The sequence below is a fragment of the Rattus norvegicus genome, chromosome 17, assembly GCF_021556685.1.
Source record: "Rattus norvegicus strain SHRSP/BbbUtx chromosome 17, alternate assembly SHRSP_T2T, whole genome shotgun sequence".
Taxonomy (NCBI): Eukaryota; Metazoa; Chordata; class Mammalia; order Rodentia; family Muridae; genus Rattus; species Rattus norvegicus.
In genome coordinates, this window is record NC_141550.1 from 9,310,587 (window position 1) to 9,334,523 (window position 23,937).

Genomic DNA, 23,937 nt, shown 5'->3' on the forward strand with positions numbered 1-23,937 from the left:
TAAGAGTAAAGTTAAACTTTACTTTACAGTAATTTTTTTCTATATACAAAGAATTACAGTACATGTTTATGGGGACTCCTAGCACAGGATTCCCCTCTTTTTCACTAGGTTCACTTCCAGCTGACAATTGGTTGGGGGGTGAGAGAACACAGTGATGGACCTTCGTTGAACCCCTTTCCCCGCTTAAAAAATATAGCTTTCTAGTCCGTTTTCTTTGCCAAGACCTAGAAAGCTGCTTTTCCACGAGCTCCTAGATGCTGTACTCACCCAACATCCACACTCACCTACATACATACAAGACGGCAGCACCACAACCTGGAGACCGCCTGCTCTGCCCACCCTAGAAACAACACCAACACCTCAGTTTCTGCTCTGCTCCCTGTCTGCCTCTGTCAAGCTGCACTAAGCTCCCAGAAAAAACTGGGGTCTCTCATAGACTGATGTTCTAACGTCACAGGAAGGCTGCTATATGGGAAGAACCACAAGAGTTTAATGTGTTTTGCTTCTACTGATCAGGAAACATCTCTTTTGAGGTTGTAGTTGTCTAGTTAAAATAAGCTCTTCCAATGTCCTTAAACACTGCCCTTATTCTTCACAAGCAATTGAGACGCTGCCGCAAGAGGGGAAGAGGTAGAGAAGCAGAAGGTAATGGCTACTCCACATCTATAGTTCTTTTCTGACCTTTCCTGGGCAGGATGGACAAAGGCTATGGTCAAGGTGATACTAGCCCTAAGCAACTCAGTGGCCATCATCTTGACACAGGATCTCTTCCTCCTCTGGATTGTACTGAAACACTCTAGGGTAGGGCTGGCAGGCATGACTGACACTGCCTGCTTCCCTCCTCTCAGAGCTGAAAGGAACCTATATGCATTCTCTTCCCAAGCAGGAGCCTGGGTTTCTCAAGTCACAACTCCCTCAACCCTTGGCAGTGCTTACTTATACCATGAGATTAGCACCATCATTACATTGTTTTGTGTACAAAGCAATTATTTTTATTTCAATTTACACTATAGCAACTTCTGTACTGACCTAGGAAGCTCAACTGAGAGTGAACTGGTCACAGCCAATCAAAGCTCCTACAGTAGCTACCTAGGTCTAAATGACTTGGGATAATTAACATGAATAGTTCAATTTTAACAGCAGTAAATTCCTGCTGCCACTCCTGTCCTGTGGTCTAGAAGGTGAGAACATTGGGCCTCTTCTCATCCAATGGCAAACCCCAAAAGGAGGACAATATCTCAACTCAGAGAGGTGGGTGTGTGCATCAAAGTGAAGGCTCCCCTGATTGCCCTGGATGGACAACCTAGGCATTCTTCCTGTTAGTTCTGGAACAATACTGGGAAACACCTTTTAATTCCAGCGTCAGTGAACTCGAAGTGCAGAGCCACAAAGGCTCAGTGCTGTACTTCAAGCCCAGACTGTAGTGTGGGGTAGAGCATAAGTACCAAAGAGGCAGAATTGGTTTAAAAAAAACAAACAAACAAGGCCTGACGCAGTGACAGTAATTTTAGGGACGCAGATATCTAAAATACTTTGGGGTGGTAAATAATGGCTACCACCTATTGAAGTGGTCGGCTCTGGCAGGGAGGAAAATTGAGATGTGAATGCAAATTGGAACGATTCCCTTATATTGTCTGCCCTACAACTACACAAGAGATGGATTAGTTACTACCTATGAACATCTCTGCCTTTGGCTTGTCCCTGGACACTACTTCCTGGGAGCTGTCTCACTGGCAGACTCTCTGGCCACCCAAAATGTAAGCTAAATGCTAATGCCAAAATACCACCCATTTCTCTGCTGCCAATTCGCACCCTTGAAGGAAGGGCTATTACAGGAGCCAAAGCAGTCCAGGGGAACTGCAGGGTTCTCCATCCCAGCACGCGTGGTACTGAGGCCCAGAAACCAATGCCCAGTTCTAGCACTGTGCTCTGATGCTCTGAATGAGGTCCACTGTTGTTCACCTACACCCCCACTCCCTCTACTCCACACCCAGCACTCAGCTCAGAAGACGTTCTCCCAGCAGGTCTGGAAGGGAAGGCTCCAACAAATGGTGGTGAATGGAAATCTCAAAACAAAAGACAAGTGGCCAACTGTGCCCCCACCTCGCTCCCTCATGTCCTGGGAGTCACTTCTAGACAGCAGTCAAGCCAATCAGTTACTCAACCTAGTGTAGAGAAGCCATGTGAAGGTTAAACTTCTCCACTTAAAATTTTTACATAGCCTGCACCCCCCACCCCCCATTTCACAGTTTATTTCATGAAACAGAGCTACTGTAATCGAACACACAACATAGTGAAAGGAGACAGTGCAGTGCAGATATCTTTTTCTGATCACAACTACTGATGACAGGAGAGCAAAGGGCACAGGACTGGCACCGAGCAAACCTACTCACACAGCCTAAGAAATGAGGAACGGAAGGAGGGAGGGGCTACTAGCTGCAGTTATATACTTACATTCTCACACATGATAAATATGTAATATAGTGAACTTTAATGTCCTGGGTGAATTTCTTTAAAAATATTTTCTTCATGGTCTAAAATTTTTAAAAAAGAAAATAAGATGTTTTTTCTCTTCCTTTTCACAAAGAGCTTTTTCACTCTGACAATGTAGGAAGAGAGGATGAAGGGGAGAGAACTAGGCAGGGGTATTCAGAGAGGAGATTCTGAGGTTTCAGGGAAGTGCAGGGATCAGGCCCCCAAACTCGGGACAGCCCTGCCCCAGCCTCATCCCTCTGCCTGAGTTCAAGTGTCTCAATTCCAGAGACAGACTTTGGGAAATAAAAGCAGATCCTACTTGCAATTTTTATATAAAGCGCAAATGCCTCTATAACCACTGTTCTTTCCTCGAGAAGAGATGGGAGCTAACCTCAACAGGAACTTAGGGAGGAGGAAACTGGGGGAAATACAGACTCCTGTTGAAGGTATGAAAGTTGTGACTGAGTCAGAAAGGCCAGGAGATGCTAAGTTGGCAAAGCTGACAGGTAAACACATGATCTGAGAACAAAGGGCAGGTGGGTGTGGTACAACTAGCCAAACAGCACTTCCTGCTGGAAGTTTGTGAGCTGGGGAAATGGCAGGGCAAGGTAGCACCAACAGATTCCCAGCCCTTGGGCCCCAGCTCAGGGCAGCAGTAACAGATAATCAGCAGTTACGAGGAGTCATCGCTTAGATTGGACATTGCTCCAAACACCACGTCTCTCCAGTCTTGGGGAAGGGTTTTGGCCTGCCACTGAGCTAAGTTACCAGGCATGTGCTCTCTGTAAGCCAGAGTGCAGCCATTTGCAGGGAAGTAGGGGGTGGGAGGGATTCTCTCCCTTCAGGTAGGAGGGCACAAGACCAGGAAAGAACTTCCTTGGAATCTGACACTCTTCTTAAAGGTGGTGTGTCTTGCTCGGAGCTTGCCAGAAATTCCCTATGTCCACGGCTGAGACTGAAATCTGAAAGCACCTGAGTGTTTGAGGAAATGAGGATGGGGGTGGGGGTGGGAGCTTCTTGTAAAAGGATTATTGGTAGAAAAGAAAGGTAAGCTTGCCAATTGCCCTTGTCCACTTCTGGGACACTACATTCTCAGAGAACATCTCCCTCTAACCAGATGCTTCTCCAAGGATAAATCTTCAGACTACAACATAAGAAGACGGCAGCAGCTGCCCCAGCCAACAGCTCACCGCGGCCTTGATGTAGCACCCTTCCATTTACAGAAGAGATTTGCAGGCACACACACATGCACATACATGCATGCATGTTCCAACCAGGAGATATATGTTCTATATAACCACACTCTGGGCCACAAAAAACCAAATAACCAAAAAAACAAAACCCAACCCAAAAAAACAAAAATACAAAAAAACCACTTGAAAACGGAACTGGAAACCCACGGCCTACAAGTACTTTGTGTTGATTCCTGGTCAAAGGTCCTTGAAATCTACCTGGGGACCCAAGCAGGTAAGTTAGGCTCATTGGGATCAGGCCTTATGTAATTCTGTCACGTAAAAATGACTAGCCCTCTGTCCTTGTACATATCAGTACTCAAAAACCTGCCAGTGATGTGACTGAACACCAGGTTTTCCTAAAGGTTTTGCAGGGTTCTCAATGGGACATGGTCGGGCTAGAGATAAAGCCTTGAGAGCCCCTACACTTTCCAACTTGAACGGTGGAATTGAATTCCATGCTTGATTCCAGAGTGGACTTTTTATTTTAAGTTGACCATATGTAAAAGTTAGGGTAAAAGAGACTCAAGTCTGTCTGTCTCCTTGACTGGGGCCGAATAACTTTCTGTCCACGGTTCACATAACCACAAGTCCCCATGGGCTAATGTCACAAGAGTTCTGAGTGTTGAGATATAAGGAGAGAAGAACAGTGGAAATGTTGGGAATATGTGTGTTTTTCAAGAAGGAAAAAGAAACGAAGATTTCCCTCCCCAAATGGTACCCTGGGGACAGCTTGTCGGGTGGTGACATTCACTGCATTATTTCTGTTCTGACTCTGCACATTTGCGACTAGAAGGGGCCTGGTTAAGAGCTTGGATGGCATTCTGTTCTGGTTTGGGGTCTTGCCCTCTTCCAAGGGACCAGCAGTTTTGTGCCAAAGTTTGTGTGCCCCCAGATGACCAGCAAGCCTGGGCTAGTGTTTGTCCAGCCACTATTGGCCAAAGCCCTGCCCCCGGTGAGGCTTTTCCCAGGCCCCAGGGACTCTGTTCTGTGGTTGTCAACTTCTTTTCTTCATTGGGGAGGGAAGCTGAGATCTTCCCAAGAGACCTGAAGGACTGCCCACTCTTGGCAGTGAGGCCTCTAGATAGCTGCTTCACCTGTTTGAGCAGGCCTGGTGCTGGGCTGGGAGGGCCGGGGGTCTGCTCAGACCCCACAGGAGCTCTTCCTGAGGCCTGAATTGCTGATTCATATAAAAAGGCCTTGGCAGAAGGCGGAGAAAGGAATCTGGCATGGGTGAGCGACTTAACAGCTTGCCAAGGGTGTTCTGAAGGAGCTGCAGACTTCCCAGGCGGCTGGAGGGGATCTGACACGCCGCCTTTCTCCACAGCTCGGGGCACATGCCCCAGACCTCTGCTAGTCGGCCTTGAGCTTGACTCTAGCACTGGTGTCTTCTCATCAGCCTGCGCTGTGACTTCCTGAGGAGAAGCAGCCCGCTCCTTCTGGCGAGGCGTTAGGTCTATGAGATCCATCACCACAGCAGCTCTGTGCTTCGCCTGGGTGTTCTGGTCCACAGGCCTCAGTGCTTTCTCTTTAGCTACTAGAGACTGGACCACAGCGGACAGCACTTTCTCAGGAGGTGGAAGTCTCTGGGTCAAGGAGGCGTGGGACTTGTCTGGGGGCCTGTCAGAAATCTGGGGTTTAGGGCTGTTGGTGTTTAGCAGCCTGTCTGGTGATGAAAGTCTCAGGCCAGTGGGGGCTGGAGGTTTCTCCACTGCTTGGGACTTTGGGCTGGCAGCACCTATGGATTTATCCAGCCTTGGTTCAGTCATTCTCAGAGGTCTTTCCAATGGCAGGGAGCTGACTGAAGGGGAGGAGCTTGGCCTGGTCACTGGAGAGGCTCTGTCAGGTGGCTGAGGTCTTGGTCCTTCTTTAGCAGGGGGCCTGTCCTGTGGTCTCTGGCTGGATACCAAGGACTGGGATTTGGTCCCTGACCCAGCAAGGTCTCTGATCCTATCTAAAAGGTGGGAACTAGAGTCAGTTCTCTCAGGAGGCCTCTCAGGGAGCAGTGGCCTCTGACAAGTCCCTGTTACGGCTTTTTTGGAGAGTGACAGCATCTGGGTGGCATCAGTAGGTGGTTGATCAGATTTCTTGGGCCCCTGAGTACCCATCTCTGATGACTGCTCTGTCTGCTGAGTGCCAGGGCTTGGAGAGAGCGTCGCTGTGGGAGGCACATACTCACGGATCTCCCCTGGTTCCAGAGGGTTGGGCCCACAGGGATCATGCTCAGTACAAGACAGGCGCCCATCGAGCTTGGAAATGAAAAGCATCCCTTCTCGATGCTGCTTGCAAAAGGAGCTGGGGCACATCTCACAGAAGGAGGCTGCTTCCTTCCCACACACGTCACACTGGTGCCAAGGACACTCCCACTTCCCTGAAAACAAGAGTGAAGAAAAGCTTAGGGGAAATAGATGCATGTGAGACGAGCCATGGTGCTGAGACTGGTGCACAGCGGTGGCCACACAGCCTCCTTCACACTGCCACTTCTCCAGAGTCGGTGCCACTCACCTGCCGTTACTCCTTCCCCAGAATTTCAGCTTCCTCTTCTGCACAAAACAATATATAAAATAACAGCAAAGAATCAAGGTTGAGTAACTAAGTATCGACTAAACACAAGCAAGAGACTTCTAGCAAGAAGGGCTGTACAGTAGAACACCAACCAAATAAACCCCAAGGTTCCTCTTAAGATGAAACAGTTATCAGTACTTCCACATTTGCTTGCAAATCCTGTCTGTCCTAGGAAAGCTTTTCAAATTTAGTCAGTTTTTGAGCTATCTGAGGCTGGGTCTCACTACGTAGCCCAGGGTTGCCTGCAGCTCCAGTTCTAAGTGTGTTAGGATACCCGGCTCTAGACAGCTTGTAAATATTTAACTCAGAGAGGAACACGTCAGCCTTTTAACATTCTTTTTTATTTTGTTTTAAATAGAAATAGAATAAATATATACAGATGCAAAAATAATAAGGGGAAGCCGACTCACCTTTGCTGAATATTAGTCTTGAAACCAGCACAGAACTTTATCTGCATTGTCCGTGTAAAACGAGAGGAGAAACCTAAAACTAACCTAATCTTGCATCTAGAACCCACAAATAACAGCACGTAATGTCCTCATCACCAAATGGACAGGCCAGACTTCACCGACTGAACCCAACAAGAACCATACCACTCACACCTGTGCCAGGAGAGAGCTCTAAGGAAATCCATATTGCTCCTTCCTGGTTCTGCCATTTCAATGTAATGGCCTTGCCCACATTATTCTTGGCTTTCTGTTATATCACGAAACCAGATTATACAAACCGAAAGAAAACCAACTCATAAACATACTCCCCTGTCTTGTACTCTAAAGTTCTCCTCTTTCTGGACATGTTAGAAGCAGGCATTAGGATAATGTATAATACCCTCCCTCTAACACAGCCACGCACATCTGTTGTTGGTCTTTCACAACAGCTGGCATGTCCAAATAGCTAAAATCCTAACATACAAGCCACCGCCCAAAGGACACCAACTTCTCCCAACACAATTTCTGGGAACCTCGTCTACCTGGGCAGCTTTGTCCTATGTGATACTGACACAGCTACTTCATACACAAAAGTCTACACTGAAGTAGGAGACTTTTGCAGGGTTGAGAGAAACTGTGGTTTTATAAAAGACTGTCAACCCATCTTTCATTGACTTGAACAGCTCAAGTCTCTTAAGATGCCTCACACTGTCTCTCAATATGGCTCTTTGAACTATCCTCAAGAAGTCATTTCACTTCACTTGAACTTCCCCATGAACAGACATGCATAAGAACAGAAAACAAATCTTGATGGGTTGCTGGAAAAGTAAAATATAATCTAGGACTTTAGGCCTTTGTTTTCATGTAGTGCCAAAGAGTATGGACCAGCCCTCTCAACTGTGGGGCATGTGCTTATAAATAGCATCCGCTTTCTGAGTAAAGCAAGTGGCAGATTCTGAAAACTCTGACAGAGAAGGAGTGCTTGGAATGGACTTTGGCACCAACCTGCTGGTCGTTTGGTCAGATTGAGACAGTCTGCATGGTAAACTTTCGGGCAGCCTGGCTTCTTGCAGGAGACGAGCTGACCACCATCTCCACAGCTGAAACATTCATCCTCTCTCTCCTTGGTGACTTCACCCTGGCTTCTGCGCTTCCCATGTGGCTTCCTCTTGAATTTCCTGGACTTTTCTTCTGTGACAATGGGTTGATTCTGGAGGTCAGATATTGATCAGTCAACACCCTGAGCTCAGGTATGTAACCTTAACTAGATTAACCATCCTATAAACTTTAGTCTCTCCTCTAGAGTAAGACAAGCCTCAAGATACTGATCTAAAGGAGGAAAGGCAGGACGACACAGTGACCTATCAGATGCCCAATTCATGTCAGCATTTTTTGGGCTGCGGAGATGACTCAGCAGTTATGAACACTTGCTGTTCTGTCCGAGAACCCAGCTGTGATTTGCAGCACCCACACAGCAGCTTGCAACTGTCTGTAACTCTAAGTCCAGGAGATCAGATACCCTCTACTAGTTTCTGTTGTGCCAGACATGCAAGTGTTGCACAGACACGCATGAAATCAAAACACACATATATTCATAGTAGAATAAAAAATTAAAAAAAAATATACATACTATATTAACTTTCTTGAATTGTTCAAACTGTCAAGCTTTGGCCTTTGGGAATGCTTTTCAATTTGACTCCATCCTTGTGACACTGCCCCATCACTGTTTATTTTAGTGTTTCATTGATCAAGAAAAAAAAACTACCTTTGTTTTTGAGACAGGGTCTCTTTTATGTAGCCCTGGCTACCCAAGTATTTGCTATGTTGACCAGGTTGGCCTTGAATTCAAAGAGATCCACCTGCCTCTCACTCACAAAAGTGCTAGGATTAAAGGTATACATGACCATGCCCAACTTTTCTTCTTTTTTTAAATCCCATCTACTTGTTGTGTGCATATGTCTGTATATGGGCACAGATGTACCACGGTGTGTGTTGCATGTGAAGGTCAGGGGATAACTGTCCTCTACTTTCATCTTTAGGTCTTTGGAGACGAAATGCAGGTCCATTAGGCTTGGGAGCAAGAGCCTTCCTTACTGAGTCATACTGCTGGCTTTTATTATTTTGCTATTTTTGAGACAAGGTCTTATATACAATCCAGACTGGTCTTGAAATTACAATTCATCCTGCCTCAACCTCTCCAGTGCTAGGATTACACGACTATAGTACCACATCCATTTATTTAACACTTTTGTATTATATTCTTTAAATTTGAATGAAACAACAGAAAAACATTTCTTTCATTAATACAAAGACTAGTTAGTATTCAAGGCCATCCACTGTGTAATCTTTGGTGTTTACATAACTAAAGATTTCTGTGTGTACACGTATAGGTTATTAGTTTATTCAACAAACTCTCACTAAACATATAATTAGGGAAATAGAAGCTTATTTCACACTTTTTGTTTTCAACAAGACATCTTTAGGTCAAATTAGATCACTGTCTACAACTTCCCATAAGGCCTTTGTCTAACCAGCAAAAAGGTTCATTAAAAACCCCTACTACTCTGATGGAACACAATAGATTTTCCTCAAAACAATGAGATCCTTATCTGTTCGTATCCATTTTTCACTATTTAGTATTTAACTTTATAGACACAGTGGGAACACCCAATAGAGTCACTCTGTAGACTTCTGTGCACCAACATTAAGTTTCAGAACCACTATTATTAAGAGTGCCAGACCATGGAATGTACACTTAAACCATCACTAAAAATTGATGGTTAAGCTGAGCATGGTAGTTCACTCTTTTAATTCCAGAACCAAGGAAGCAAGGCAGACAGATCTCTCTAAGAAAGGGGCCAGCTAGTGTGGTCTACAGGACATCCTGGCTACACAGTGGGCACTGTGTCTCAAAAGAAAAGAAGAAAGCAAAGTAGAATAAAATCACTTATTAGTAAGGAAAACTTGAAACAGTATTTAAGAAAAGCAGGATAAGATAAGCCAGGCACGGTGGGACAGTTCTTTAATTTGGGAGGCAGAGGCAGGTGGATATTTGAAAGTTTGAGGACAGGCTAGTGTACAGATTGAATACCAGGACAGCGAGAGCTACACAATGAGACCATGTCTTAAATGAATGAATGAATGAATGAATGAATGAATGAATGAACGAACGAACGAAGAAAAGGAAACCATAGGAGTATGAAAAAGAACTCAGCAGGTAAAGGCCCTTGTCTTCCTGCCCGATGTTCACTTAACTGCATGCAAACACATAAATCTGAGGGGAGTGAGAAACATCAGTCCCCAGGTGCCGGCGGCGGCGGCGGCAGCAGCAGTGGTGGTAATGGCACATGCACCCCCAGCAGCTGGGACTCAGATGCAGGTAGATCTCTGTAGGTTCAAGGTCAGCCTTGTCTACAAAGTGAGTTTTAGAAGAGCCAAGAGTACACAGAGAAACTTTCCAAAACAAAACAAAACAAACCTCCCAAAACTGAACAAACAAACAAAACAAAGAGAACCCAGGCAGGTAAGGGAGTGGACACCTGTAACCCCAGCAGGTAAGGGGGTAGGAACAGGAGGACAGACTCAAGTTTAAGAAAAGAAAAAAGGACAAACTCATACCTGCGGGATCTAACTAGCTTACCAGAAGGTATAAATCAGTGAGCTGAGACCAGGAAGAAGGAACCTACTTCATAGGCTTTTTTTATTTTACAGCCCGACCCTCCCACCCCCACTGGTGGTGGTGGTGATGGGCGCTAGAAGAGTACTACTGAGGCAAACTGCACGAAACACAGCAGCAACACCAACTAGATCATGAGAACTCAGGAAACTGTCAGCCACATTGCTGACAGTCAATTCCTGTATTGCAAAGACATAGCTTCTTACAAAGAAGACTCATCCCTAATACCATACCTACCAATGGTACAGGGAAGACATAGCACTGCTCCTAATATAAAAGTTTAGAGAGTGGTACCTTTGGCCTCACACCCAAGAAGCCACTGCAGTTCGGGGCTCCACATTTACAGACAGTCTTTCCATTCCCAAGACATTCTAGGTTATAATTGAAGGTAAGTTCAGTTCCTGTACAAGAGACCACAAAAATATTTACATATATGGTTACATTATTTCTTAATTATAAGTGACATTAGCTTCTAATAGAATAATAATAATTTTATTTGATTTTTTGCTTTTGTTTGAAACAGGATCTCCATGTAGTCCTGGCTAACCTGAAACTCACTCTGTAGACAAGGCTGACCTTGAATTCAGAGATCTTCCTGCTTCTGCCTCTAGAGTACACTGGGATTAAAGCTATAAACTATCATACCCGGTTGAGAACAGTTTTAAGAGAACAAAATCTTAAGTCTATGTTATTAATTAGCTAACTTAACAAAAATTGAAGCAGCTTAATATTAAAAAACCCTTACCTTTAAAGTATTACTCTCATTTTTCATGTTTTTTAATTACTTAAATTCTAAATACACTAAAAAATAAATGCGTAACTCGATGGTAATAGGACCCCAGCACTCAGCAGAGTCTGAAGAGGAGATACCTCACTGGTTAAGGTACGCACGCGCCATTAAGCCCGAAGCCCTGAATCTAAACCCTAAGACTCTAAGGAAAGCTGAGTGGAGACTAAGGGCTCCTGGAAGCACATGGGCCATCAAACTTACTGTCAGCAACAGAAATCCAAGAAGAGAACAAGGCACAGGCACCGCTGGTGTCTTTGGCTCTCCACTTGCTCACTTCCTGTGGTTGTGTGACCACCCCCTCTATCAGCAGGCTACCCATGCAAATTTGAAAAACACCTGCCAGTTGTGTGTGCTAGGGAATCCACCTTATTTGGAAGCATTCAAGGAAAGAGACATTTCACTGCACAGTAATACCATCAAGAGAGTAAGATTACAGACTGATGATACAGCCAATTACGACATAATGTGACTAGGTGATCTGAATTTGAAGTGACTCCATGAATTCATAGAGGCATGCCTCAAACCAACAGTGCAGCTGAGGAACTCCTAGTCTTTATGTGTCTGAGGCCAAATATGCCATTTTATAGTGGAGAAATATTATAAATTGAGTGAAAGAATACAACACAACGCCCACAGCAGTAAGTTCAATTTAAAGATCTCTGTAGGAGACTGGGGTGCTTTCCCAATACATGAGAAACCCTGGTTTATCCCTAGCAAAGCCTCTCCAAAACTAAGAGACCGACACTCTATTTATTATTTAAAAATGTAAAACATTGTGTGTTCACATCTTCAATCCTAGCACTGCAAGACAAACATCGCAGACCTCTGAGTTCATGGGTAGCTGGTCTAAATAGTAAGATTCAGGGCAGCCATCACTACACAGCGAGATCTTTTCTTAAAACACCAACCAACCACCAGTATAATAGAGGGCTGGAGAGAGTGTGGTTAAGAGTACTTATTGTTGGGGTTGGGGATTTAGCTCAGCGATAGAGCGCTTGCCTAGTGAGCGCAAGGCCCTGGGTTCGGTCCCCAGCTCCGAAAAAGAGAAAAGAGAAAAGAGAAAAGAAAAAAGAAAAAGAAAAAAAAAAGAGTATTTATTGTTCTTTCAGAGCACCTGAGTTCAGTTCCCATCACCAACATTTAGCATATCACATTTAGCAGTTCTAACTCTGGTGTCCCCTTCTGCACTCCATAGGCAACATGCACACTTACAAACACATACACACATGCATAAATTAAAAAAAGCAACAACAACACAACAAATTCCAGGAGCTACTCTGCAATCATGGCCCTAGCAAAATTCATTTTGAAAAGTCATGTACTCTCTGTACATTTAAAAACTACCACATAAATGACCATAGAGTGATAGTTCAAACATTAGGCCCAATTAAATACCAGCTTTCACAAACCTTGTTTCTCAGCTGTCATACAATAAGAACGTGACAGATAGAACACTGTCACACTACAACTCATTCATATCACGTTTTCTCACAAGTGAATGTCTCACACTTGCTCGGTTAAATCAACTGACTCCTACGTTCTTACAGAAAATAACCATGATAGAGTTGAGTAGTGTCAAACCCACCAGTTCTTAGTGGTTTTATAAAATAACCTTGGAGGCTGGTGAAGAGTTCAGTGGTAAGATGCTTGTCTAGTATATACAAAGGCCTCAGGTTCATCTCCAGTCTCACTACTTGAGTTTATGACTCCCTTAAGATATCGAGGTGGAATGCCAGAGATAGCAGGTAAGAGCACTGGCTGCTCTTCCACAGGTCTATGAGTTCAATTCCCAGCAACTACATGGCAGCTTACAACTGTGTATAACTTCAGTTCTAGGGAATCTGACAACAATGCATATGAAATAAAAATAAATAAATTATTTAAGGATAAAACGCAGAATTGGGGAAAAAGCCTACTCAAGGAAAAAAGGTAGGTGATGTGTAACAGAAGATTCGTTGGTTTATACGAAGAGATTATGGCAAATGTAGAAGGCAGGTGAAAGAGACTAGAGAAACTACAATTTTCTAAGGTAGGCCAATTTTGGGGTACTTAATATTAAAGCTAATCTTAGCACCCAGAAAGCAGAAGCTATGAATTCAAGTCCAGCCTGATCTACATATCAAATTCGACTCCGTCTGAGATTAAAATAAAAGCAAGGTTGCCAGGCATCAGGGCTGAATACATTTAATCCCACCACACGGGAGGAAGAAGCAAGCAGATCTCTTTGAGTTTGAGGCCAGCCTGGTCTACAAAGTTAGTCTAGGATAGCCAGGGCTATTAAATACAGTAAAGAGGAGGGAAAAAGATAGAGACCTGGACAATTTTTATCCTTAAAGCCATTATGCTAATTAAATAAAAAGAAACTAGTCACAAAAGGACTAACTACTCTGATTTTATCTGTATGAAGTTCCTTCAAAGCCAGGCGCAGTGGCTCATGCTCTAATTCCAGCAGAAGCAGGTGGAGTTTACAGCTAGTCTGGTTTATAAAATGAGAAAAAAAATCCCAATAGGGCGCTTCCATAGGACTGGGGTTCAATTCCTGGCACCCGCAGAAAGCTCACAACTATCTGTAACTCCAGTTCCCAGAGATCTGACCCCTTCACAGACATGTATGCAGGCGAAACACCAATGCACATAGAATAAAACCATGTCCAAGTACCATGTGCAAAATCTCCATCTCTCTCTGTTTCCTTTTTTTCAAGACAGGATTTCTCTGTATAGCTCTGACAGTCCTGGAACTCACACTGTAGACCAGGCTGACCTTGAACTCACCGAGATCTGCCGGCCTCTGCCTCCTGAGTGGTGAGATTAAAGGTGTGCACCAATACACCAACAGCACCTGGAAAGTTTTTACGTGTCTGTATGTCCTTGGGAACTGGAGACCTTCTTTCCGAGAGAATGAAAGAGGATTTTTTTGATGGTAAAGGAAGAACTTGAAGTCCAGGTCTCAGCTGCAGTATCCTTAAGTGATTCTTTTTTTTTTTTTTTAAAGGTTTATTTATTTATTATATACACTGTAGCTATCTTCAGACACACCAGAAGAGGGCATCAGATCTCATTACAGATGGTTGTAAGCCATCATGTAGTTGCTGGAATTTGAACTCGGGACCTTCGGAAGAACAGTTGGTGCTCTTAACCACTGAGCCATCTCTCCAGCCCCTTAAATGATTCTTACCTGCTTTAATGTCACTCAAAGCAAAAAGACCAACTCGGGTATCTCCATTCACAGACCACTTCTGTGTCTCACAGTTAGGCTGGCAGCAGTGATTCATGAACCGAGCATAGTTTCCTTTAGGACCAGCATCAATAATTCGATCCTACAATTTCCAAGAAAAGCTACTTGTCAGATTTCCTGAGACCTCTGCTATATCAAAAATTAGACTCTCACAAGATAAAGAAGACGCTTTTAAAACCCAATGTTCTCAGTGCAGGGGTTCTATGTATGTCACCCACAGAGCAGTAAGTATCAGCACCAACTCTCTTTGGAAGGCCATGTGTCAGATACATTCAACTCTGCAGGGCTAACACTATGCTGGGCTGCGCTGCGTGGTGACAGCAGACCTCTAAGGCAACTGAAGGTTATGAACCACAGCTCGAGAGAAGCAAAGCTTATTCCACTTTCTAAGTGACAAGTTTTCAGATCAGGGACACATTGAAAATCATCTAATCAAGTTTGAATGCTTATACTGATCCCTATCACTATCATCAGAATGCCTGGCACTAAGGACTCATAATCTCAAAAGTACAATTTAGGAAATATCTACAAGGTAACCGCCAGGGGAGTCTAGGACTAACACCTCTCCCAGTGGGGCACAATGTAGTGTCAGCTTCTGCGAATGCTAAGGAAGGACAAGGGCAACGTCCAGGCAGCCGAGGTAACTTAGTAAGGTTCGGACTCAACATCAACTGTAATACTCTAACCTACGGTAGCTGACATGTGACAAGAAAGCATGGAGTAACAAACAAAGTGAGACGACATAACTAACTACAGTACGATGGGCTGAGGAAGTAGCTCAGCTGCACAGTGTCTGACTAGTGTGCACACAATACTAGGTTCAATTTCAATATAGGGAAGGGAGAACTTCAAAATTATTATATACATTTTTTACGGGAATCTAATATTCAAACATAAAGAAAAACATACATAAGAAATGGGGACATTAGAAAATTTCTTCCAAAATATAACTCCAATGATCACTAAAACATTAAGAAAACCAACAACACTGGAATAATGACTTGATTTCTTGAGCTTTTACAATTTACATCACAGTTCTCAAAAATCATCAACCACACAGATATTTAATTCTAATAGTAGCAAACTCAGTTATGCAATAGCAGTGAAAATTATTTTATGGTTGGGGTCACCGTAACATGAGCACTGTATTAATAAAGAAGGTTGAGAACCAGTGCTGTACATGAATCAATAACACATTAGCCCTCCAGTGTGTAAAATAAAGGGTGAAGGGCTGTACCCTCTTGTGGCCCTGTCAGGTACTTTTATGGCATAACAATCCCAGCTTAGCTCAGATCACACAAACAGAGCACTCAAAGCAGCTCTATATTGTCTTTTTGTTATGGGAAAAGAGCAGGTCCAACTTTCTCCAGAATCAAAAATTAAGGAAATTCTCATGTATGCAGACAAACAGTAAACTTATGTCTGGGACACATACACAGTCAAACAAAAAAGGACGTTGCATTACTTACTTTGTCTAGCGTGAGCATATAGAAATTAGTGATATCGTGTTCTTGTGCGTAACGGATCCGAGCTCTGCACTCTTCTTCATCTATTAGCTCACCCACATATTCATTCACAAATTCACCCTAGAATACGAAATTGCTCATAACTTAATGGAAAAAGTATACTGGTGTTTACATGAACACCTCTTATTTTAAAAAGTAATATATATGGGTAGTTCTCCCAAAGCAGATTATGTACATTTTATTATTTTTTTATATATTTTTTAAAAGATTTATTCATTTATTATATATAAGTACACTGTAGTTGTCTTCAGATACACCAGAAGAGGGCATCGGATCCCATTACAGATGGTTGTGAGCCACCATGTGGTTGCTGGGAATTGAACTCAGGACCTCTGGAAGAGCAGTCGGTGCTCTTAACCGCTGAGCTATCTCTCCAGCCCACATTTTATTATTTATGCTGCCTTAATCACTTCAAGTGAATCACCTCGTCACTGCCACCATCAGAAAGCCCCAGGAGATAAACACAAGCTGCACCAGAACTGAGGCTGAGGAATACCAACAAAGACATAAGTCAGTGTTGTCTCCTGTCTGAGGCATGGAAGCCAGCTTCTCCATGGTTTCCTCTTTCTTGGCTCCCCTGCTTACTTCCTGTCCACATTATACACACTCTCCACCATGTGGGTAGGACAACTACACTGGCTTTCACAAATACCTGCAAAACTTTAATCCTAATCTTGGCTGCAAACAAATAACTAAACAAACCAGGCTACAGCCGTTGTGTTTCCTAGAAACCTCAACAAAATCCTTTACAAATTATGAAAAGGTTTACTTTACTAAAGCGTCAAATAAGACTTGTTTTTCATCCGGCATGTATAATATTATTTGTTAAAAGCTTGAGGAACCTGGTAATTCCCCTTGGAAAAGCCCACACCCATATTCCTGGGTGTCTCCCTTCCTTCCTAAACAACTTTCTCAAAATTCGGTGCCTAACTGAGGAGGGAGGTGGCAGACGCCCTCCGCGCTTCACAATGAAGACGCCTGCACTTTTACTGGGAAAGTAGAACGCTCCGTGTTACACTTAATAAACCCAAGCTGGTTTTTCTCCGCTAAAATATTAACACTAAACCATCTCTTTTCCCTCATCTTCACTACTGGCTAAAGAATTTCCACAAAACAGTAAATACTCTCATAGCACCCCCATGACTTGTCCTTTATTATTTATTCTATGTAGTGAGTATGGTCAGTGGAAGGACTTTTGATGACAAGATCATCCATTCTCAACCCTCTACATGGTGGCGCTCACTATAATCCCTTACCATGTCTCCTGCGTTATATTTCTCATATTGTCTCAAGATGAACCAGTTTTATCATGCAGTTAAAGTAAAATCTCATAAGATTTTGTTTACCTTTTTAATATCTGTTTTTGTCCGGAGACCCCAGCCCCTTTGTAATGTGCGGAAAATTTCAACATCTGGATACTGGCGCTTGCTGAAGCACTGATTCTGACAGCGTCCTCCAGCAGGACACACTGTGGGGTGGCACTCGTAGAGCAGCATCCGGTTGATGCACTCTGAGTCTATCCCACAGGGGTTCTCATCAGTAGCTTTACAGTTGCAACGGGGAATTTCTGACAAGTCTGCAGTGAAGATCTGTACTCTGCCAATGGGCCGGTTCACCTGAAGATATGTCAACATAAAACAACTGAGGACCTTTAAGAAACAAATATCACTTCCCTTAAGTTATATGACACACTTTACATGACTTGAAGAAAAAGCAAGACTAAGGTAGTTCATGCAATAATAATGCCACTGTTGATCCATGAATTGTAAATTTCAAGCTAGGTGTGCTGGTATATGCCTTTAATCCCAGCTGTTGGAAAAACTAAGACAATCATAAGTTAAAGGCAAACTCAGACAACTGAGACCCCAATTTCCAAATTTAAAAGAGTGGGAGACTGTAATTTAGTTGCAGAATTCTTGACTACAAACTCTTAACACCAGGGAACAAGTCAATTCCTAAGTTGCTAGGCCAAAAGAATTTTAAGCCAGGGTCTGAGACGAGATGATGCTGTATAAGCTAATGGGGGTGGGTGGGAAATCCACGACTTACAGTGGTATGGACTTGTAGGTAAGGAGCTTACTTCGAGGTCTGAGAACAACAGGACGGACCACCACAAATGTGTTGGCAATGCCAATAAAGTACTTCCTCTGCGCTCTGAATTCTGAGAGCAACTCTGCTTACAGTTTTAGTTTTTTACCACGAGCAGAGAAGCAGCTGAACAGTGCTCATTAAGTCTCCAGGATGCGCCTCTCACCTTTATATGTTTATAAGGAGGTGGCTTCTTGTCATTCTTCCGGTCTTCCTGCAGCTGTCTTAGTTCTTTTTGAGCTTTTAACTCTTCAAATCTTGCTGCAGCTTCCTGAAGAGCTGAGAAAACAAAGTAAAATCAGTTAAACAAATATAAAATACAGACTACCACTATCAGAGAAAAATAAAACCCATTTGCTTCTAGAAGTGCGCATTCCTCGGTACCACAGGGAATGTGCAAACTACATACACTCCTGATGACTCCTTTCCTCCTCTATGCCCATCTACTCTCTAATACTCACTCTGTAAATATCACTATGGCTCTAACAAGCAGCAGATCTTTATATCTGAATGCACCTCATGCTATCAAAAGCCTTACAAGATTGCAGTGTCTAGAAAAAAATAAAAAAAAAACCCAAAGACTAATTTTTCTCAACTTAAACATGCGTTCTTTACCTAGAGTAAATTGAAAATTCTAATTTTCCCCTTTTCTTTTTGTCACTTTTCTTTATGCTGTTCTTCTTTAAAGAAATTCATGGGCTGGAGAGATGGCTCAGTGATTAAGGGCACTGAGTGCTCTTCCGGAGGTCCTGAGTTCAGTTCCAAGCAAGCACTTGGTGGCTCACAACCATCTGTAATGGGATCTTGCGCTCTCTTCTGGTGTGCATGAAGACAGCTATGGTGTACTCATACATAATAAATGTTTCTCTCCTCTCACCCATAATGAACCTCTTATGATTATCACATGCGTCTTGCCTTGCTTTCCTATTCAGTAGAACTGCACAAACCATCTAGTTCATTCATCTTTCCAGATAGAAGCTCTCAACTTATAAGCTACACTGAGCTCTTGTCTCAAAAACAAGATATTGAAATTTCAGTCTAACTGCCAGAGCCAAAAACCTTCCTACATCATTCACTGAGTAACACAGAGACCTTCTGCAAATAACATACCTTATATGGCCTATTAATTCACCATCTGCAAAATCTATTTATAAGGTTGCCATAAAAACTTACAACAGGAAACAAAACCATCACAGGCATGGACAACAATAAGTGATAACTATCATGGTTCTTTCTTCAAAGCATCACTTGGCAAAAACACCTATGACTTCAAAACGTCAAATCCTAGATTGGCTCTGCAGGCTATGAATGTCTGTCACAAGAGCCACAGAATGTGACAGTTTGATGGTTGATTCCTCCCACTAAAGACGTACTCTTAGAAAGCTTATGAGGGCAAATACAATACCAAAACTTTAACAGGCTCAGACGCAGGGCCTTTCCTACACTTTCTCTCCTCTTCTAGCTTCAATGACAGCCAGTTTTGCACAGGCAAAGATGGTGGTGTTGCAGTCACTGACTATCTAGGACGACAAGACTCTCCATTCAAGCTCCTATGATTACCATCAATCTTCCAGGTTTCCCCACAGAAACCATACATCAAATAGGACCTAAGAACATGGGTTAAACAGAACGTTTGCTAAACTAATGTTCTGTTCTAAACTAATGAGTAGTACTCTGGAATCACCTCACTAGTAGGCATCAGTTCTTTAAGATTATTGCCTCCTCACGATGTAAGCAAATTTGTAAGCTTCAATATCCATTTAACAAGAAATATATTGCCTTTGAAATGACAACTATAGGAACAGCAAGTACCTCACAGATTTACTTTATTCAGTAAGTTATTCAAAGATCCGCTCCCCATTATATCTTAGAGAAAGGCTCAAGTTGTATTACCTGCCTGCTAAATTGTAAAGCTAATATACCAGGTGACTTGACTTAGCCTCAGCAGACCCTACCCTTCAATGCTAGACCAGTTTACATTTCCCTGCACTTCTAATTGCTTTTACATCTTTTGTTTTTTAAAAATCTATACAAACCTTAAAAAAAAAAAAAAAAAAAAAAAAGAAGGAAAAAGAAAACCTGATTCTTGCAGAGGAAACTGAAGTGAGTTACACAGCTCAACTACTTGATGAGACAAGACACTGAGTCATGGTTCTGTTAGAGTTAACATTGAGATGGTGGATCATGGAGTAACTTCTGCACAAAAGCAACAGTGCTAGCAAATATGAGGCTGCCAGTCAGAACACGGATGACAAGCATTACAAGAATTCTACTTCACTTAACTTTTTTTTTTTTGAGACAAGGTCTCTCTCTAGAGACTTGATAGCTAGCTACACCACGCTGGCCTTGAAGTCCTCCAGAGTGCTGGGATTAAAGCTGACCTTAATTAATTTTAGAAGGCAGGGTCTTGCTACACAACAGCAGAAGCTGACCTCAACCTGGTGATCCCCCGTGCTTCATCCTCATAACGACTGGAATAACAAGTTTGGATCAGCACAGATACATAAACTGGGAATCAATCCATGACCTTATAGATGCCACTCACGTCCTGTATCATTAAACGACATCTGATGCCTGGTGCCTGGCTGCTTCTTCCTTTGAGACAGTCTCACTGTATAGCAAAAATCACTGTGGACCTCACTATGTAATTCAGGGTAGCCTTGACCCTCCAATTCTTTTGCCGTAGCCTTGAATGCTGAACTTATAAGTAGGCACCGCTATACTTTAGAAATCCTGGGCCATTATATGAATGTGAGTGCAGAGCAGACACTCAGCAGTAGAAGTCTCAGTAAGGGTAAAGTTACCTTTCTTATATGTCCCATCCACTCCTTTCCCCATCTTATCCTTGCTGCTCACATCCCCTTCCATGTAAGGGAAGACCCGAGCCTGATGAGTCCACAGATAGTCATTGGACCCAAAGAAGAGAACAGGGAATTCTCCCACGTCATGCCTCATTTTGTCAATGTTAGAGGGAACAGCTCGAGGATGGCAGATCTCAGCGGGCCACCACCTGGAAGAGGTACAAATAAGAGAAGAGGCCTCTATAGGGCTGCAAAGGCACTAGGAAAACAACCTACTTAATGTGGGGTAGGGAGAAGGTATGTATGTATGTATGTATGTATGTATGTATGTATGTATGTATGTATGTATGCGTACGGTGTGCATATGTATGTACAGGCCCAAAGTGAACACAGGTTTTTTTTGTTTTTTTTTTTTGTTTTTTGTTTTTTTTCCGGAGCTGGGGACTGAACCCAGGGCCTTGCGCTTGCTAGGCAAGTGCTCTACCACTGAGCTAAATCCCCAGCCCCGTGAACACAGTTTTTCTGAGTCACTGTCCACCCCATTTACTGAGTCTGGTTCTGGAGTTAGCAGACCAGTGTTTTCCAGTCTAGCTTGCCAATTTGCCCTGCGGACCCTCGTCTCTGCTTCACGAACTCCAGGAGCACAGGTGGGCTACCCGCCGCTCCTCACATTAAGGAGGGTGCTAAGTTCAGAGCATCAGTCCTCATACTTGTCCAGCTAGAACTTTGTTCATTCAGCCATTATCCTCAGTTTCCAATCCATGGTCAATTTTACAAACCAACAATATAAAGGAGAATGTTCCAGAAGCCTGAAATAACAGGTCCATCCACTCACAAATATATAAATAATGTCTTACAATTAGTTATTTTACTTGAAGGAAATAATTATGGTACACAAATATTTATAATGTCCACTGAAGAATTTTCTGCAACGATGAGATGAAGATCGGATAGTGGTGACTAGGGATGGCGCTGTGCTAAGAGCATGTGCTGCTGTTCTGCAGGGCCTTGTTCCATTCCTAGCACCACATCAGGTGGCTCACAACCATGTCTATTCTGCTCCACAGGATCCCTTGTTTCCGGTCTCAAAAGGGACTTGTACTCACATGTACATATCCACACACACAAGTAAATTTATGAAAATTAACTAAACAAGAGAAATTAAAATGTGGGGAAAACAAGAAAGCTCAACATCACGGCATCAATGGTAGCATACTAGACAATTTGGTACTGGAAAGAAAAACCTTCCAGCTAGGGCTGGTGGCACATACTTTTAAACCCAGGAGGCAGAGGCAAGTGGATCTGTCAGTTTCAGACCTGCCTGGTTTGCACAGCAGATTTGAGGAAAGCGAGTTTACATAATTAAGGCCCCTACTCAAAAGCAAAAACAAAAACTAAAACAGAACTCCCAGTAATTATCTAACCAAGCTAATTAATGTTTCTATCTTCTAACATATGTCATTTATGTGTCAATAACTTCAAACTTGTCCCTAGATGACTGTTTTTGCTTGTTTTAGTACAGGGTTGTGCTATACAGGCAGAACTGGCCATGAACTTGTGACCCTCTTGCCTCAGGCTCCCAATGCTGGGAATACAGGGTGCACCACCACACACAGCTTTTCTTCTAGAAACTTATAAAATATGTAACCACAGTGTGCCCTTGCTAACTACTGAACTTACTCATGTTAGCTAGGTAAATGCCTGGGAAAGGAGCAAGCAGACTTCTGCTAAGTCTGAGGCCAGCCATAACTACATAATAAAATCTTGTTTAAAATCAAATAAAGAAAACTACATTTAAGGTGTGTATTTTATGCATTCCGAGTTCAATCGCAACTTCAAAGACAAAAGGAACAACTGGTTTTAAACTATGGACAATTATTTGGTAGAGAGGCTCACGTCTGCAAATAAATACTTTGAAATATTAACAATGTTTATGACATCATGGACTTATTTTACTTCAGTAAAGAATTTGCTATATCACACCTACCATTCTTAGAACTAAAAATCATCTAAATTTTTTGTTCTAGAAAAACGATCGATCTGGGTGGGTATTATTGTGCTGAAACGTGCAGAGCAGTTTATAAGTTAATTATCTACCAGAACCCAGGAACTGGAAAACGACGACGAGAGAAAAGAGTCACACTGTGCTGTGCTTACTCACCTGTAGCGGCCAACTTTGACCCAGACAATCTCCCTGTAGTGTGGCTTTTTGCCTGCCTTACAGTCATTGCAGTACCAGTTTCCTTCGGGGATATCTATATTTAGGCATTCACGATGAAAAGCAGCAGGACAAGAATCACAGCACAGAAGGCTGCCTCCTACAGGAATAAAAAAGCTGGCATTTAGAACCAACAGGTTACATATAAAGTCCCAGCAGTAATGGCTTTGCTCTACCCCCAGTCAATTATTTGGAACCCTAGTAAAGGCATGCACAAAGACTGTTCTACAACAACAGACCTTCTCTAACATCCCTGAGCTCCCAGCTCAATTAGGTTTTCAGATAAGACAATGAGGTCAAAATGCACACGTATGACTATAAACATTTGCCCTCCCTTCTAAGACTGTTTATGGTAAATAGAGATCAGAGGATAAAGAAAAGCATCATTAAATTTTGTGTCTGTATATCTTGTGCTTTACATGCATGTGGAGGTCAGAGGTTGGTACTGGATGTACTCCTTGATCCTTCTCTACCTCATTTTTTTGCGACAGGGTCTCTCATTGAACCTGGAGCTCCTCAATTCTGTTGGGCTGGCTTGCTAGCCAATGAACTCGAGGTATCTATCTGCCTGTCTCTGATCTGACAGTGTTATGCTATAGGAATGTGCCTTGCTTTTTACATGAACAGGAGAATCGGAACTCAGGTTATCTTGCTTGTGTGGCTGCAACTTTAAAATACAAGTTTCAGTTGGTGACAGAAGGGGGCTTTAAGTTCCTACACCGTATTACTTCAGGAATTCACTTTCCTTTTTGAGATCTAATTTCCTTACCAGCAACATTTTATAATGAACAGTAACACTCTTGAGAACTAAGTCATCAAAACACCTAGGAGTACCTGGTGCATGAAGTTACAGCACCACCCCCCTCAAAAAAACACAAACAAACAAAAAAAACCAAAAAAAAA

General features: G+C 42.9%; 1 protein-coding gene across 16 annotated transcripts in view; it reads right to left on the bottom strand.

Moving 5' to 3' along the window:
- Nsd1 (nuclear receptor binding SET domain protein 1) overlaps positions 1–23,937 on the bottom strand; it is a 114,775-nt gene continuing 90,838 nt past the window's right edge. For 10 of the 16 annotated variants that reach the window (XM_087590372.1, XM_087590368.1, XM_087590370.1 and 7 more), the window contains 9 exon segments: positions 22,978–23,134; positions 20,820–21,025; positions 18,182–18,294; positions 17,274–17,543; positions 15,871–15,987; positions 14,342–14,483; positions 10,671–10,777; positions 7,706–7,910; positions 1–6,078 (listed from right to left, as the gene is read on the bottom strand). In XM_087590372.1, the coding sequence (XP_087446498.1) occupies positions 4,466–6,078; positions 7,706–7,910; positions 10,671–10,777; positions 14,342–14,483; positions 15,871–15,987; positions 17,274–17,543; positions 18,182–18,294; positions 20,820–21,025; positions 22,978–23,134 (2,930 nt within the window). In that variant the 3' untranslated portion in view covers positions 1–4,465. 16 annotated transcript variants of the gene reach the window in all.